This window comes from Anastrepha ludens, chromosome 4, assembly GCF_028408465.1.
Source record: "Anastrepha ludens isolate Willacy chromosome 4, idAnaLude1.1, whole genome shotgun sequence".
NCBI classification, from domain to species: Eukaryota; Metazoa; Arthropoda; class Insecta; order Diptera; family Tephritidae; genus Anastrepha; species Anastrepha ludens.
The window spans coordinates 115,055,639-115,072,971 of NC_071500.1; the positions used below are offsets into that span (position 1 = coordinate 115,055,639).

General features: G+C 40.5%; 1 protein-coding gene across 3 annotated transcripts in view; it reads left to right on the plus strand.

Annotated features, from left to right (window-relative positions):
• The window catches only part of LOC128860697 (ankyrin repeat and BTB/POZ domain-containing protein 2), a 160,852-nt gene extending 143,519 nt beyond the window's left edge, over positions 1–17,333 (plus strand). For 2 of the 3 annotated variants that reach the window (XM_054098364.1, XM_054098365.1), the window contains exons 4-7: positions 12,400–15,545; positions 15,617–15,980; positions 16,046–16,370; positions 16,446–17,333. In XM_054098364.1, coding sequence (XP_053954339.1) covers positions 12,400–15,545; positions 15,617–15,980; positions 16,046–16,370; positions 16,446–16,751 — 4,141 coding nt within the window. In that variant the 3' untranslated portion in view covers positions 16,752–17,333. Of the gene's footprint in view, positions 1–3,932; positions 5,548–12,399; positions 15,546–15,616; positions 15,981–16,045; positions 16,371–16,445 lie in introns of those variants that run through there. The other variant, XM_054098363.1, reaches the window with a different exon arrangement.

Here is a 17,333-nt window from a genome sequence, read left to right on the forward strand (position 1 = left end):
AATCGAAGCATTCTGTGCGTAGTTATTAGCGAACGCACATAATTTGGGACTTCATTTTATAAGATGCCATACTGTGATATCTATCTGTATACATTTTTTCTCTGAAATTATTTATAATTTATACTTCCTAGAACTCTAGTCTGCTTGGAACGAAATGAATGACTAGCATTTAAATACCCATAAAAGTTCTTTTTTCCAATCATTTTCCTTCCAACTAAATCTACATTTTCCCACTCGCTACATCACTAATTGCTCACTTAAGTCACAACAACTGTATTATTTGTAACTATTTATGTGCATATAGAATTTATGACACCTGCTGGCGCACAAGTGCGTATACGTAATGATTTTAGAACAACAACAATAACAGTGTTTGAAAGCAGCGCCATGTAGCTGTTAAGATAATTTACGAACTAATTAAGTGTATAAGCTGCATTTACAGCACTTTAGTGGCGAGAAGATCACAAAACTAACAGTGAATTTAACACAAAGCGGCACTTCATTTGCTTCCATTCCAACCAATCGATGCACACAGAAATCTTTGAGAACGGCTCTGATGTGGTTTGAGCGGCGCGAGTGGTCACCCTTTCCACAAAACATTTCCTCAACAATAGAATACTTGGAAGCGGAAAATTATGTATGTATGTGAGGCAAAGCACACAAAAAATAATACCAAAGTGCGGCCAACAACAACAACCAAAGCAACAAATGTTGGAAAACCGTTGCCATTTAATTTGTCGTTCTGCTTGTATGAGTACGTGTGTGCGTACCTATGTTGTATTTTTGTTGCTGTTGTTTTCTTCCTACTGCTGGCACTGTGCACGGCTTGATTGCCGGTTGCACGTTGCACGGGTTCATTCATTACGAATTTCAAATTGAGTCGCAACTTGCAGCGCCAGCAACAAAAAAGCAATAGGAAAAAAATTGCTTCAGTTCGCAGTCACAATGCTGTTGTTGTTGTTGTTTCTTTAGGTGGTGCTGCCATAACCAATTTTCAGTTACGGTTTTGCCATTGTTTGCACGCTGATCATAGCGCAACAGTAGTGTTTAGGCGGAGACAATGGCCTGCCCCGGCTACCGCGATTGTGCACAATACTTAAGACCGTCGAGCCATCAGACAAGAACAGCAAAATGAAGCACAACAAAAATACGTATCATTGCGGCTGTGAAAAAATAATAAAGTAGTGGCAGTGAATACGCGTACAAACAAACACAACAGCCGGCTGCTTGGCTGGGAGAAATTCGAAGCAAAGCAAAAACGAAAAACATCACCACTAGCAACAATAACAAATAGGCAGCGGTCAGACTGAGCTGTCGAGTTGTCGGCTTGTCTATTTCTCTGTTGTAATGCACACTCGCTTGCCTTATATCTAACTTGTGGCACGCAACTGACGAGGCTCAACCACTGAAGCCGCGCTTTGAAAACGTAACCAAGCGAACCGTCGCGGCGGCAAAGTTTCAGTTTCATTTCGCCCAGCGACGCGTTCGGACGTTTCCAACTGTCTGGAAAAGATGTGAACAGATGGATGAATTTTTAAAGTGGCTCGGTTTTTGATTTTAAGTAATTGAATGAAATATTTACGAAAAATTTGTGAAATGTAGCGCATGCGTGCCTACTATTGACTAGCAGCCAAGCAATTTTCGAAATATTTGCGTGTAATGAAGTGTTGCTGATGTTTATTTTGTGTAAACTTAAACTTTTCTTAAACTTATTCGCTAGCTCAAAAATTGCCTATACATAACCGTTAAAAGAGAAATAATGCTTTTGACACATAAAATATGAGCAACCCATTCCATAACCTCAGTTGAAGTTGTAACTACGTTTGCTATTGACTCCAGTTACAGTATTGGCATAATTTTTTCATATCACTAACTTAGCACAAACCATCAATCACTTCAACGGCCCGCATGTGTGAATGTTTGTGTATTGCAGTGCAAATTTTAACTCATTTGCATTCAAAAAAAAAAAAGAGAAAAAAAAAGGGAAAACAATTAAAAAAACGAAAAAAATCAAAACCTAAGCCAGCGATCTCAGCTGCAAGTAACGAGTTTAGTTCAAGAAAAGAAAAACCGAATCCGAAGTCGAAGACTCCACTCCACCCACAATCTCAAGCACACCCTGCCCCCTCCCTGTCCCCTTTTGTATCCCTATTTTTTCTCACTTCACTCCTCGCCACACGAACTCCGCCCAACCACTCAGCGGCAACTTTAACTACTTACATACAAATTCAGCGGCTGGCAACGCGCAGTTGATTTAGTTGGCTTAGTTTTACTTTTGCTGCTAACGAACCGCAGCATTGACCAACCAACCGGAAACGACGAAATAATAGCATACTTACATACGTACCTATGTGTGTGCATGTGTATAATTTTTTATAAAATTTTTAGAAACCACGAAATGATTTATAATTGCGGAAAAAATACTCTCCAAGTAAAGTAGCACAGGCAAGCAAAAGCAAAAAATGTATAAAAGCAAAGAACAAATAAAAAATTAAATTAAGTAAACAAACGCGAGAAACATCGAATTACTTCAACTTGTGCGACACTTGAAAATTTAATGATAATAAAATGTCAGAAAAAAATTCAAATGAGTAAAGTAAAAACTAGAAAGTGATCGTAATTAGAAATAATAAGCTCTAGCACCGTTTTTGCTTTTTGGTTCTTTGTTCACACGTTTGAGGCAATAAGTTTCTTTTTCGCATTATAACCTTGAGAAATATTGAGATAAAAACGTAATATATAAGTTAGAATAAACGGCGGCACAGCAGAAGAGAGAGCTCGTGCGGAGAAGATCTGGTTTGAAATTTCAGAGATTCTTTCGTTTATACTCCAAATGGCCTTGTATGTAGTCTATTTCCGAGCGATGCGGTAGGATATTTTACCAAGGGTTTACATTCTTTATTGGAGGTTTGGCCGAGCTTCACCTTCTCTTGATGATAAACTTCTTCATGCTGTTCCACAAATAGAGAAATCTACAGTTTTCAGCCGACTCTGAATGCAGAAGGTTTTTATGACGAACTATTTCATGGCAGAATCACACTCGCAGGTTTGTCATTGCCTGCTGAGTGGCGACCGCTGTTAGAAAAAAAAATGTTGTATCATTTTGGTGTTTCATGCATGGCGATTCGAATCTGGGTACTTCCGAATGGGAGTCACGCTCCAACCCATTCGGCTAAAGTGATATTTTTGAAGCCAATTTTTCTTCATACCAAGAGAACAGACTTTATTAGCTGAGACGATAATTTGTTGCTCATTTTGAAGCACCCCTTAACTTCTTATATTTTCGCCTTCCGAGCAATTTATCAAACAAAAATTTGCCAATTATAAGTCAACGGCAACGTACGAGTAATTTATTTGAGAAATACAATTCGAACTCAAATTCACTAAGCTAAATAAGCTTACAGAGTTAGTTCCTCGTATGGTGCCGTATGAAAAAGTGAGAGTGAGGGGTATATGTTCGACGTACTCATCCTGGGCAATCCCCTTGTACCTGTATCAGGCTTAAAAAGCTTAAATTTCTATATTTTTTTACAAAAAACGAATTATAAAATCAGCCATTATCACATTAACACATTTCGAATATTTTCATTTTATTTTCCAAAAAACAAAAATTAATTTAAGCGTCGTCGTTGGTATCTTCATGATTTTACCATTGACAGTTTGCTTGTATGTTCACATAAATATATACATTTTTAAATTATACCATTTTCCTAATACCTAAGACAGTCGTGGTTACCATCCTGGCATCTCAGATATGAAATATCGAATTTTCTATATGAAGCCCTTCGCAATTTTCTCTTAATCTCTAAGTGCCTTACACACACACTTATACGAATAAACATCAATGTAATAATAAAATAACAATTATACAGTGGAAATGATTTCTTATTTGCAATTTTACTTCAATTTTTAACTGAATTAGTTTTTCGTGATTCCATACGAAATTCCCCACTCACGCATCTACAGACGTCTGCGAACAAAAATTAAAGCGGGTGATGAACTCGAAATTCCCGTATGCTCGCATGGAATGATTTACGATTGCGTGAAATTCATTTGAAAAGAAAAAAACGAACTGAGTAAATAAAACTTTAAGCAGCAGACGAAAATGAACGAAGTGGCGAAAATGCGCAAATGCGCAGAGGCTTTGATTGCAAAAATCAACGCCTAGCAAAATTGGCAAAAATGCAAAAGGTGTTTTTGCACAATTCATTCGTTAAGTCACAGTTCATTTAATTTAAAGCTATTAGTGTTGTTGTTTTTTTTGCACAATACAATTATCGGAATTTAATTACAGGCCAACTAGGCCAATACTGGCCGAAAAGTAAATCCAGTAATTTTAAATTTTCTGGTGTTTGGTGTAAAGAAATCGAAATGAACTGCAGTAAGTGGTAAGTTGGCCAAAACGTTAAATAGCCAACGTAGCAAAGTGGCAAAGGCAGAAATGTTCAAATATTACGGCAATTGATGAAACAGAAATCGTGATATAATCGTTGAACAATAGAAAAACGCACAGCCGAAAATTGCGACCAGCTAAACAACAATGAAAAATGAAAATAAAATAAAATAAAATAAACAAACTGTGCGAAAGTGTGTAAATATGTGAAGCAAAAAGCAGAGCAATAACTAAATCGAAACTGCAATTAAGATTTTGTAAGTAAATACACGCGCGAAAAACTTAACAACTAAAGAACAAAAGAGAAAAAACCAAAAATTTTGTTAATCCGCCAATATTCAAATAGCAAAGCATCAGTAAACAACGAACATAGTGAAAATGTATTGCGGCAAAGACTGCAGCTGTAGCTTATGTCGTGAGCTGCGCAACTACAAGCCCGCCAAACCAACCAAACGACCCGCCCCACGCCCGCCCACTTCGCTCTTCGGCCGCTTCAATGAGAATTTCATACTGCGCCGTCGCAGCACAGCCAACTCCTTCAAAACTTTTCAGCCGCAATCGCTGAAATGCAGCGAAATGTATCAGCAACGCGTCGCCGAAACAACACCGAATGTCTACTCTGAGCAACCGTCACAGCCTGCCACTCAAGTGCAACAACAACTGAAAAACGACACAGGGATGTCCGACAGCCGCCAATCGATGGTGCCGGCGTTGCCACGCGCCGCCAAACCAGATGCACCGCCGAAACCAAATCACAAGGTGGTCATCTATTTTGGAGACTCGATTGCGAATCGTGGTAAACACAATATTGGCGAGACGGCGAAGGATATAGTGCAAGCGGCTCAGTTATTGGATGACACAACGAGCAACTTAACGGTTACCAAAGGGCGCGCTGCCGAGTGCATAACCTCCGTCACCGATAGGGGTGATAATGAGTTGCCCTCCTACATCGAGAGCATAGAGAATGGTGTGATCAACATAAAAATCGAAGGCAATTATCAGCGTGCTAGCGCTTTGGTGGAGACGGTAGCAAAGCCGACGCGCGCCACAGTCTACGAAGTGAGCGAGCAGCTGGGTGGCGGCGTCGAAGATAGCGTTAGCCAGCAGTCGTGTGACTCGTGCGATTGGAGTTTTGTGCAGGAGTGGCGCGCACGGTACAGTTTTCCATATTTTGTGCACAATTTATAACACTTTTTTTACAGTTTGTATGTTGCACGTATTTCGTAGCTATTTGCTTAATTTTACGGCTTGATTTCACACCTCTTTGTAACAAATTACTTAAAAATTTATATCGCGGCTGACCTCACTGGGCAGCGCATTTTTTTCAGCCAATAAATCTAAGTGTACACATTTCCGTCGAGTATTGTATGAACGTACATGTGTATGTATGTGTGCGCGTGTATGTAATTACTGCAACGGCAAATGGGCTCATTTGTGGTTACGTATACGCCACGCTTTACGAGTAGTGCGGTGGCCAAATTATATTTGCCTTGTAATACTGCACTTTGTGTTTTATTTTTGTCTTGCATTTGCTGTGCGAATTTATGCATTTGAATGTCTCAATTTATCAAATTTTGCAGCAATTGTTGTTAGTGTGCTAGTGTTTCTGTTTTTGTTGTGATTGCAAGGCGGCTGCGCACAACCTCAGCTGCGGTCACTTAATTAAGCTGTCCGAGTACGGTTTTTGCAAAAAAGAGTGTATTTGTTTCCCACAAAAGAATTTATAGCTACATAGTTACAGCAGATAGCAAATTTTGCGGCTTGATTGTACAGCGCTACCTTTTCTTATAAATTTTCGCATTTGTCTAACCTTGTGGCAACTTGTGGTTGCATGGGTTGTTGCTAACGTTTTAATTATTTGTGTTATTGTTTAGGCTTTCCAAGCCCCTTGGCATATCTATTTCCACCATGCTCGCCTCCTGTCAACCGATAAAAAAATGTGCCACATTTGCTCAATTACAACGGTATTTTTACGGAGTATAAATTACGCTTTTGCATTACATTTTATTATTTCGCATTTTTAGATTGGAAATAATAAATAACCGCAGCAGAATAAATTTATGAGGGTAAATAACACACCTACACGACTACTTTTTCTTTTGAACACTAGAATTTTTGAACTAAATTAAGGCATTAATGTGGAAACCAGTTGGCAGCGTCATTGGGCTAAAGCAATAAATGGAAATTTAATATCGGCTAAGCAATCGTAGTTGGAAGGGTGCAGGCATGAAACTGCCAAGTAAGAATTTAGGGTTAAAGATTTAGAAAAACAAGTAAGATTTATAGTAAATCGAAAGGTAAAAAAAGAGTTCAATATATACACGCGAGCTCAAATTAATAGACACGCGATATTTTAACAAATTTTGACTACTGTTTTTATTCATTTTTTATAAAAATATAACTCATTATACAACAAAAATCATATGAATCAAAAATTTCACACTTTTTAATAATAATTAACAAAAATCGGTACGCAGTTTTATAGTCCATTCAATTTAATATAATTATGTTCAAGTTTGAAGTGGCTAAAAATTTACGCCGACTTTTTATACAATATTTTTTTCTTTGGCGGCGTTGCGCATTTGCTCCATATAAAGAGAATGTCGTGTATTCATTAGCGTTAGAACAAATCGCTATTTTAGCTGTGAGAGTAGCTCCCTAAAGTAGTTGAGCTTTATGAGTTAACTTGACTATGCATTTTTCTTGTTTTTTTGACGGCAACGAACCAAAATGAAGAAAATTCTAAGCTTATTTCAGTAGAAACGCAAGTTTTATTAATGAAAAATTTCGTAAGTAAAAATTTTGAAAAAAAAACATGTTTGGGCATAAAACATACTTATGCATGAAGATCACGAGGCTTTATAACAAAAATTATGAAATTCACTTTTTATATATTTTGAAGAAAACAATTTGTTAGTATAAAATATACTTTGAAAAACATTTCTTTTAAGTAAAAATTAGATTAAAAATAAAATTTTTTTTTGAAAATAAAAAATTTTTACATTTACATTTTTTTTATTTCTTGAGCATAAAATATACAATACTTTGAAAAAAGTTTTTTTTAAGTAAAATTTTTTTTTTTTTGAAGAAAATTTTTTTAATTTTTTTGAAAATTTTTTTATAATTTTTGGAAAACAATTTTCTTTTGTAGTTTTTGACACACAACTGGCCCCAGCGATGACTGTTTTTCGATGATTCTGTTTGATAAAGGATTTTACTAAATTTTATGTGATAAAAGCAATTCCAATATTTTTAGTGGATGTTTAGATTTTTTCAAAATTCTTCTGTCAAGATCTGTGAAGAAGTCTTGTTCGCTTCTGCTAATTTTCAATGTATGTACTAGCGAACTCAATTTTTTCGATTTTTACAAATCACGGATTTTCGGGCACCACAATTAAGAGACTCGAAAAATATAGCATCAATTTAGATTAAGAGGCTCTCATACCCATATAAAACAATAAATAAATGAGTTTTAATATCTGACTTATTTACTCGCTTACTTCTGCTGCATTCTCGAAGACCATTACAGGCACAACGGTAGCAGACCTTATGGAGAGCGAGTAGCGAATGGCGATTATATTGTATAGTTCTTTTCTTAAAATAACTTAAATTATCAAAATAAATTGCTTATTAGTATTCTCTTCTATGCAATACTAAAAACTGTACAATGTCTCAAGCTACTAAAAAATTTCAAAGAATAGTTAATAACAAAACAAATAATAAGAATATTAATACCTCACACACAGTTTGCCTTACATATTAGATTTCAATCCGCCGTTTTTTGTGAAATCCTAACCTCGAAATTCAATGAAGAATCACCATAAAACATTTAGAAATAATTTTCCCTTCATTCTCTTTCTCTTGGCGTGCGAAAGCTACACGTTGTTGATCTGCCATCTCGACCGACCGTTTTTGTAGCACATACATCGGTCGGTTAAGACGGATCTTGGAATGTTCATGCAAACTTTTTAAAAGAAATAAGAACAGTATGATCCTTTTGAAGAATTACATCTAGTTCAATGCATTGAGATTCAGTGACCCCGTTTACAATATCATTTCATGCAGACAGATTTGAAGACTGCGAGGGAGACAATATTTCTTTGCGCCGGAAAAACTTGATATGTGTCACACTTAGTATGTCTCAAGATGTTAATTTAAAGAGCAGCTGCTCAGCGAAGATTGTTTAATTCGTCCAAATAGTCCAAGCTCTTGCTTCTGAGCCAGTGAAGAATAAATATTTATTTGGTTGAGCAGTAGAATCATATCTGTGAGCAAATGAGCAATTTTTGTAGATAGTAAAGTCAAAAGGATTTGGCGAACATGCCAATCATATCCAATTGCTAAAACTGTGCGAACAAATCCAGGTTAGACTTTAGATAGTAGCAGCACAGGTTGAAGATTACTACTGAGAGAATTCTATTGATGCCACATCAAAAAAGCTGATAACCCTGTCTCATTCGTTACGTTTGGATGCACCATCCATTTTCACATTTTATTTATATGGCATGCATTAATATGGTTATCTGATGCTGAATGCGACAGGATGGTAATCCTTTGATTGATATCTTTTCAATACTGCTTTCTCAGTGTTGTCTTTATCGTGTGAAAAAAATATCTGAAAATATTAACGTGGAATTTGATGATGAGCGTGGTGATCTCACAATCTCAGGTGGTCTAGCCAGGGCTTAGCAACTGTAGCTAACTGGTTGGGGTCAAAGAATATTAGTTCGAAGTTGAATCAGAAATAGTATATTTTTGTGCAATTGAATGTGACTGCTTGTGTCTTGGCTATCGCCACTGGTGTGTCGCGTGAAAGTTAATTTCCCAAACCAACTATTTGCTCCTACATATATACATAAACGCCTTTGACCGTAGTATTTATAGAAATTCTTCCCACCTGCTCAAGCAAATGCAGTGGAATCTTTTCAGAAAAAGCGCCCAACGATGTCTACGCCCAATGTCTATTCGGATTTATGCTTCTAATTCACATTTGTACGTGTGTATGTAGGAGCAATTCGTCATGCTCGATGGTACTATTATTACCGTCATGCGCATCTTACCGAAAAAACTCGTCTGTGGCAATGTAAAAAATAAATTTCAATACTTTCAGCTGCAACTATTTTCACTGCTTCCACCAGAGATGGATGGAAAACCAAAATAAAAATAAATGAAGTAAGAAATGCTAACAAGCAAACGGAAACTCAAATTTTTGTTAGTTTAGCTGATTCGCAACGGCTGCTGCTGCAAATTGCTGTGAACAATCAGTGCACATTGGGCTTTACAATGATTTCGCACCCGTTTCTGCAATGATCAAACTGATGGTAGATATTCACGCGATTGACGAAGGTCTTCACTTGTAAGTGATTGCGCATAAGCAAACACTTCTCAGTTCCCATTGACAGCCAACTTCCTTTGGATGAAAAATTCGATTGTATTGTAAATTCACAAAAAGATTTGCTTTCAAGGTGAACTGAATTAATTTTTCTGAATTGGGCACAGCTAAATACTGATTTTGCTCCAATGATTTTAAGTGTTGTATTAACCTCTGCAATGCCTGTACTAATTATGTATAAAGGCCACTTTGTGCACCAGTGAGACCAATAAAATAACAGCAGTATGGAACGAGCCTATTTAATAATTGCCTAGTTCTATTCTTCCACAAAGTAAATACTGAGCTTGGCAACAGCTACTAAGATGATTGTAGTGCCAATTTGAAAGCAAAATCTAAGCGCGCTCTATTCATTATTGTAAAAAAAAAATTCAACTTATAGAGCTCATTTCCTATTGAATATAATATTGTTGAATACCTACATCTGCTATTTTGGGTAGCCACTAATGGTTAAAATACCTCCGATCCCCACAATTTAAGTGTTTTGCCTTACTTATGGCCAGGATCAGGTATTCACAAATATAGCACTTTGCCTTAGGTAGAGTTGACACTCCGAATCTAGAGGAAAAAGTGTTAAGGCTGAAGAAATTGATGCATTTAATGTGGTTTCTTATGTAGAAGCGATTTCACATCAAGTGCCCCAAGAATTTTGAATATAGTCTTGAATTTTTTTGAAAATTTGTAGGCTTAAGTATAACAGGAAGAAAATTAAAAAATGTTTCAAAGAAAATCATCTATTAATAAAAGTAATCTCGCATAATTTTTTTTTTTTATTGATTAAATTATTTTTCATGTGTTTATCAGTTGGAGTAAGTGTTCTGATTGTTGGCAAAAGATTCTCTATAGGTCGAGCCTTTAAGGAATCTGGTTTTATCCCAACAGATGTAATTACATATATTTGATCCCTTTATTCCTGTATGAAACATACGACCTGTAATTAAGTGTTCCAACAACTACTACATTTCTCATAAATTTAGTTGTTTCCAAGTTCATTCTGTGGCTTACGTTCGCCAGCCTTTCAAATGCTAACTGCACGTTTTGTAGCTGCTCCTCTGCACTTTTCCCGCGCACCATATATCGTTTGAAAAAATCTCAAAATTATGACATTTTTTCCAAATTTTTTTCAGCTTGTTTCTTATCATAATCGAACCTTTAAATTACCTATGTTTCAGAAAAATCTAAGACCAAGTCCAAAATACTTGGATCACTTGACATGGAATCGCTCATAAGCTGCCACCTTTTTGTAAGCTTTAAATAGCTTCATTTTCGCAATCCACTGATTAAAGAAAATAGAAATAGCAGAGCTTTTCAACATATACGCATTTGTACATTTGTATGTTATTGCGCTTGACCTAATTCTGTTTATTAAGGAAATATTTACTTTGTTTTATAGTCAGGGCTTTGTTATGGGTATTGAAAGTCTTAACTTGAATATATAAACACAAAACAACGAACGGTGTGCCACTGTTTAAAGTTCTTAATCGAACCACTTCTGCGATTAAGAAAAACATTTAATTCCAAGAATTGATTAGAATTTCTCTGCGATGCTTTGTTCTCTTCACTACAAAATATTTATGCGTGCAAAATGTGTCGGATTAACAGCAGCGGCGGCTGCGGCAAAATCTAACTCACACAATAATAGCAACAATTACAACAATTCATTATCATTTAGTGTTTGCCCGCGCGCATGCGCCATTGTGCTTGAGCGTTTATTAGCTTTTATGTTCGTTTGCCTTGGTTTCCCTTTAACTTTTTGTTGTTGCTAACGCTGCTGCTACTGTTCAAATGCAAATGAGACAGTGCGCCGGTGTAACCATCAGCAACAAAACATAGCACACGGGTAGCAACTGTCTGTATAATTTTGTTTTCATTGTCAGCGACATTGAGCACGTCCGGTCATCGGGTTTAACAGTTATGACATTTATCCAAACAATGTTTACAATTTTTTCTTTCAATTTCTCTACCGCTGCTTGTATTCTCATGCAAATGTGGATGTTCCTTTGATGCTTAAAGTTGAGAATACGAAAATAAAATTAAATGAATGATTGTCTTGCAGTCAGTTCTGATTAGAAACCGAATGTAGGTTCCAGTTCTGAGTGGCCAAGAATTTGCTCTGCGGATTAGCGGTAATTGAGTGACGGCCTGAGCGCCTAGTGGGAACACCTCTGATGTCTAATGCGCAACAGCTTATTCAACTGTCAGCAAACGGTTAGAGCTGAGGCTAACATGCGAATATAAAGTGAGGAGAAGGGAGGAATGAGAAAAGAATAGAAAAGAAAGCGCTAAGAGTTTCCGATTGATTGTTGAATAACATAAACATAGCTTTTTATGTTTTTTTTTTTAATATCATTGTTTTTGTTGTTGTTGTTTGTATTTGACTTAGTGACATGGCCGTTGTAGTAAGTCTTAAGTATATAAGCAGCTTAATTATGTGCGAGCGTATGACTCTTCGGCATTGACATGCAGTTGGAAAGGCTTCGCATGCAGCACTGCAATTGCCAGATGTCACTTGTGTAATTTCACACCTGCCTCTTATGTACGAGTACCCAGATTTACACTTAGACACACTTAGCTGTCAACACCACGCTTATCATTCTACTTTCTTTCTCTTCCGCAGGCCAACTGGTAACTTGCGTGGCGACTTGCCCGTAGTCTACAGTCCGCAACCAACGAACTCCCAATTACACTGCCCCGTCGGCTCACCAACCGTAATGGCTTTTCCAAACCAAAACCAAGTGAGCGCTGTACCCACATCGCCCTCTAACGGCACCACAATGACCGCCAACTCAGCTCCGCTCAATGCACCGAATGGTATGAGTTCCTCTACTGGCCGCATTCAGAGCCCTGCGGTGGCTACGCCAGCGCCCCGCATATCCAAAGAGGTGGCGCAACGTTTGAATGGTGGTGTTGGTGGCGCTGGTGGCACGGCCACTATGATGGTTGGTTCTCCGACAGGGCACAGCATTGTGCCCAACACTACGATCAATATAAGAAATATCGGCAGTCCGCCTCAAGCGCCTAATAAGCCGCCGCCCCACCGCGCCATGGCAGCGCCCGCGCGGCTCACAGTGCAAAGCACGCCGGTCAAATCGCAGCCGCCTATGCTAAGTGGCAACTTGTCGCCTCAGCAACCGCAGCCACAACAGCCAGTGGCATCGCAGCAGAAGTCTGGCGCCAACGATAAACGTCCCCTACCGCTGTCCTTGGACTTGAGTAATTGCAGCATTGGCATACCTACTGCGGAGTCGACGCCTGCGAATGTGACACCTAACAGCGGTGGCTACCAACTTAATACACATGCAAAGTCAAGTGCGACCAGCACACGCACACATCATCATGAATTTCGCGCGCTACAACGCGTCCAGGAGTGTCACAGTTCGTCGGATGAAAATCGCTCATCTGGTCATGCCAGCATGTCGGATACTGGCGGTCATGGTAGTTCCTCTCCCGGCGGTGGCGTGACACTTGGTCCGTTGCCGGAAGATCGACTCGCAGCTGGCGTCACTAACCGCAGCACTCGTTCACGCACAAGCACCAATCATTCGCGCGCTCGTCATCGTGCCACGCCAGCTAATAAAGCGCCTTGGAGCGGTAGTGGCCTAGAGGATATCAAATTGGCCATACAACAACTGACCATGCGTTCACAGACGAGCACTAGCACGTACAGCAGTCTTAGCGCAGGCTCTGAGAGTTCAGAACCCGCACGGCGCTTGGGTCGCTACTCTTCACTGGAGACGGTTAATACAAATGTTACTAGTGCTGACGAATTTGTGTGGGTGGACTCACATAATCGGCTTGTGGAGTTGCAGCATCCGCCTTGGAGTCAACACTGCATTATGCGTGTCATACGAAATGGTCGCTGCAAGGAGCAAGCGGAACGCGTGTCAGTAGAAACCATACCGCGGCTTGGGTACTTGCTGCAACGCGCGTTGGTGCGTATTGCACGGGAAGTTCAACGTCTATCCGCCAGCTTGGGTCTGTGCTCAAAGCAGGAGGTGGCAGCAGCTTATAAAATTGTGTTGTGCCCGGCTTTGGCTGATTCTTGTATCAAGGCCTGCTTGCGCGCCGCAGCGATGTTTGCGGTGACGGGTGACAGCGCGCTAAAACAGAGTAAATCGGCGCGTGCCGGTCTTCAATTACCAGTGGGGCGCTTTCATCGCTGGATGGCCGATGCCCGCCTGGGCAAATTCATACACGAGTATGCGGCGGTGTATCTTTGCGCTGGCATGGAAAATCTGCTTGAAGAACTACTGCTACAAAGTTTTCCTCTAGATCCAGCCAATCAACTCACGACAGCTATCCTGGATCAGTCCATTGCACACTCCGGAGATCTGTGGGGTCTCTTGCAACCATTTGCACATTTGAATGCCGGGCGCATCGCTTCCGGTGCACTTACTATGCCGCGCTGGGCCAGTCTATCGTCACTTGGTTCGGGCACCCAGAGGAGTGGCAGTTCTGGTGGAAATAGCAACGTCTCTTTGGAGCCCTGTCTGCTAACGACCTGCGTTGGCAGTATAAGTGAGCTAAAGGATTTGACGCTGCGCGCTCAACAGAAATTTCAACACACCGCAATCTCCAATGCTGGGCTCTCGACGCTCTTCTACTTTATGCGCTGCTCGCAGTTGGAGCATAGTGATCTGAGTGGTGCGCCATCCAGCGTCGGCGGTAGTGCTGTTGGGAGCAGCCAAAATGTGCAGGAATTATGCTATGAACGCGCGTATGTGGTACTGCCACCACTTGTGGAATGGCTGCGCGTTGCCTCGGCGCATGCGGAATATCGTCATGCGGTTATGATCGACAAGGATGATATCATGCAAGCGGCGCGCCTTCTACTACCTGGCGTTGACTGCCCTATGCGGCCAATTGGCCACGATGAGGAATTACCTACGAAAAAAACACACTTTTCACATCCAGGTGCTACTACACCGATCGCTTCGAGCATCAGTGAAGACACCACTGAGTTAGGTAAGCGCGCCACCATTACACTGGCCTTCAAGCTCATGCTAACTGGACGAGCGGAGTTGCTGGCCCAGGCTGCTAACTTGCTGCCGCCCACTACTCGTTATGATACGCTCAACCATGCAGGACTATCGGCGCTAATGATTGCCGCTATACGTAATGACGAGGTGGCAATACACGCGCTTCTCGACGCGGGGTGCGATCCAAACGTGGAGGTGCCACCAGTCGCGCAGTCGAATTTTCCAGGCATACATCCCGACACGCAATATTGGACGGCGGTGACATTCGCCGCGAGTCGTGCCAACTATCTAGCGCTGCGCTTATTGCTGGAGAGAGGAGGTAAAGTAGAAGGTGGCGCGCGCTTGAGCGAAGAAAAGCCGACGCTAACACCTCTGCAAGTGGCTTGCGGATCCGGAAATGTTGAAGTTATTTCACTGCTGTTAGCGCATGGCGCTAACGCTTTTCTCTCTACGCAACAGAAAGACACTATGTGTTTTGCCGGTGGTTCGGCGCAGAGAGGCTCCTACTGCGCCATATCTGTGGCAGCAGCGCATGGACAACGCGCTTGTCTGCGCAAGCTTCTCTCTCATCCAATGTCACCGGGCAGCAAGGATGTGCTTTCTCTCGAAGAAATGCTAGCCGAAGGAGAGCCCGTGGGCAACGGCGCGCGAGGAGGTGGAGCGGCAAGTACTGCAAACACGGCGGGTGAACGCATAAGCGCTGACCTGCCGCTCACGTTAAACAAAACGCAAATCAAGAGCCTGCAAGAGGCAATGTACCATAGCGCCGAGAATAATCATTTAGGTGAGTCATTTGATTTTGAGAAAACGCATAGCTTACATCGACGACCCGTTAATCGTATTTCCTTCGTACAGATATTACTATAGAACTCCGCACCTTGGGCGTGCCTTGGACGTTGCATTGCTGGATGCACGCGTTGGCGGCAGCGCACGAGTTGCGCTTGGATGCAGTGATCGACCAACTACTGCAAGACTTCCTGCAGGTCTGCCCAGATGATTACAGTGCGCAATTTGTGAGCGAATGCCTGCCACTGCTCTTCAACATATTCCGCTACAGCAAAAATGAGGGCACAACACTGCTGCTGGCTGACATCTTCGCCACCTGCTTTGGTTGGGAAACCATCAAGTCAATAAAAGAGCCAATACTGCAGTCGGTGAACAGCTCACGAATCGACCCTAAATTTGTGAATAATCCAGAACTGAGTGATGTGACTTTCAGGTGAGTTCAGTAAAATGGCCATTCATCTGTGGAAAATGTACTAAATCGATTATTGGACATTTCAGAGTGGAAGGCAAAATTTTCTATGGCCACAAAATAGTGCTCGTCACCGCCTCGCCGCGTTTCCAGAGCATGCTCAGCTCTAAGCTGAGTGAGGGAAACACGCCCACGGTGCAGATCAACGACATACGTTACCACATCTTCCAACTGGTCATGCACTATCTGTACAGCGGTGGCTGTGCCACACTGGAGGTCAGCAATACCGACGTTTTGGAGCTGATGGCGGCGGCGAGCTTCTTTCAATTGGAAGGTCTCTTGCGCTATACCGAGTCACGCTGCTCTGAGATGATCGACATCGACAATGTGGTGGCCATGTACATTCATGCGAAGGTAAAGAATAACTGTCCTGAAACTGAGAGACTCCTTGAAACATCTCTTTAACGAAAATGTTTTTCCTCTTCGCAGGTCTACAATGCCAACAAACTGCTTGAATACTGCCAAGGCTTCTTGCTGCAAAACATGGTCGCTCTCTTGACCTACGACGATTCTGTCAAGCGTCTGCTCTTCGCCAAAAAGATACCCAATCACGACGTGCTCTCGGGCCTGCTGCATACGCTGCAACAACGCATCAAGCAGCGCAAGCCCATTGGCGTGGGCAATTTCCGTCAACAGCTCAGCTCTCCGCCACCAGGCAGTGGTGCAGGCACTCATCTGATTAGTACCAACGTGGACAATAGCTGCGGCGGAAGTCTGGGGGCTGCTAAGAAATAAATTGACACATTTTCAGTGTAACATATTTAAATTTATTTAAATTTAACGGATTGCAAATATTTGATATGTAGGTTAAAATTTGTTTGACATAGTGAAAATCGATTGCTTGAAATTCGAGTTGCAAATTGGTTATAAAAGTTATAGCTACCAGTTAATATAATATATGCACCACATACATATAAATAGTTTATTAGTTTATTTTTCTTCGAAAATTTCGATAAAAAAATGTTCTTCCACGAATGCAATTCACCTAACGAGGAAAGCTGGAGCGAAGATTTTCAGAAGGCGGCCTTCTTTGCGCAACGAATACTAGCAGCCTTAGGTTTAAAACGTATTTACTTACATTAATATATATTAATTATACACATTTGTATTTACATATATGTTTTTGTTGTTTCTTCCGATGCACTTTGTTTATAGATTACGCCACAAATACAAAAAGTTAGTACTAAGACTTTTCGCTTCGTCTACTTCGTCGTACGCATCTTTGTTCATAGTTTCTAGCGAAATTTAGAAGCAATCTTTTATGTATAATTAGTAAACCACGAAATTTTTATATTGTAAATTAATAAATTAAAGTAA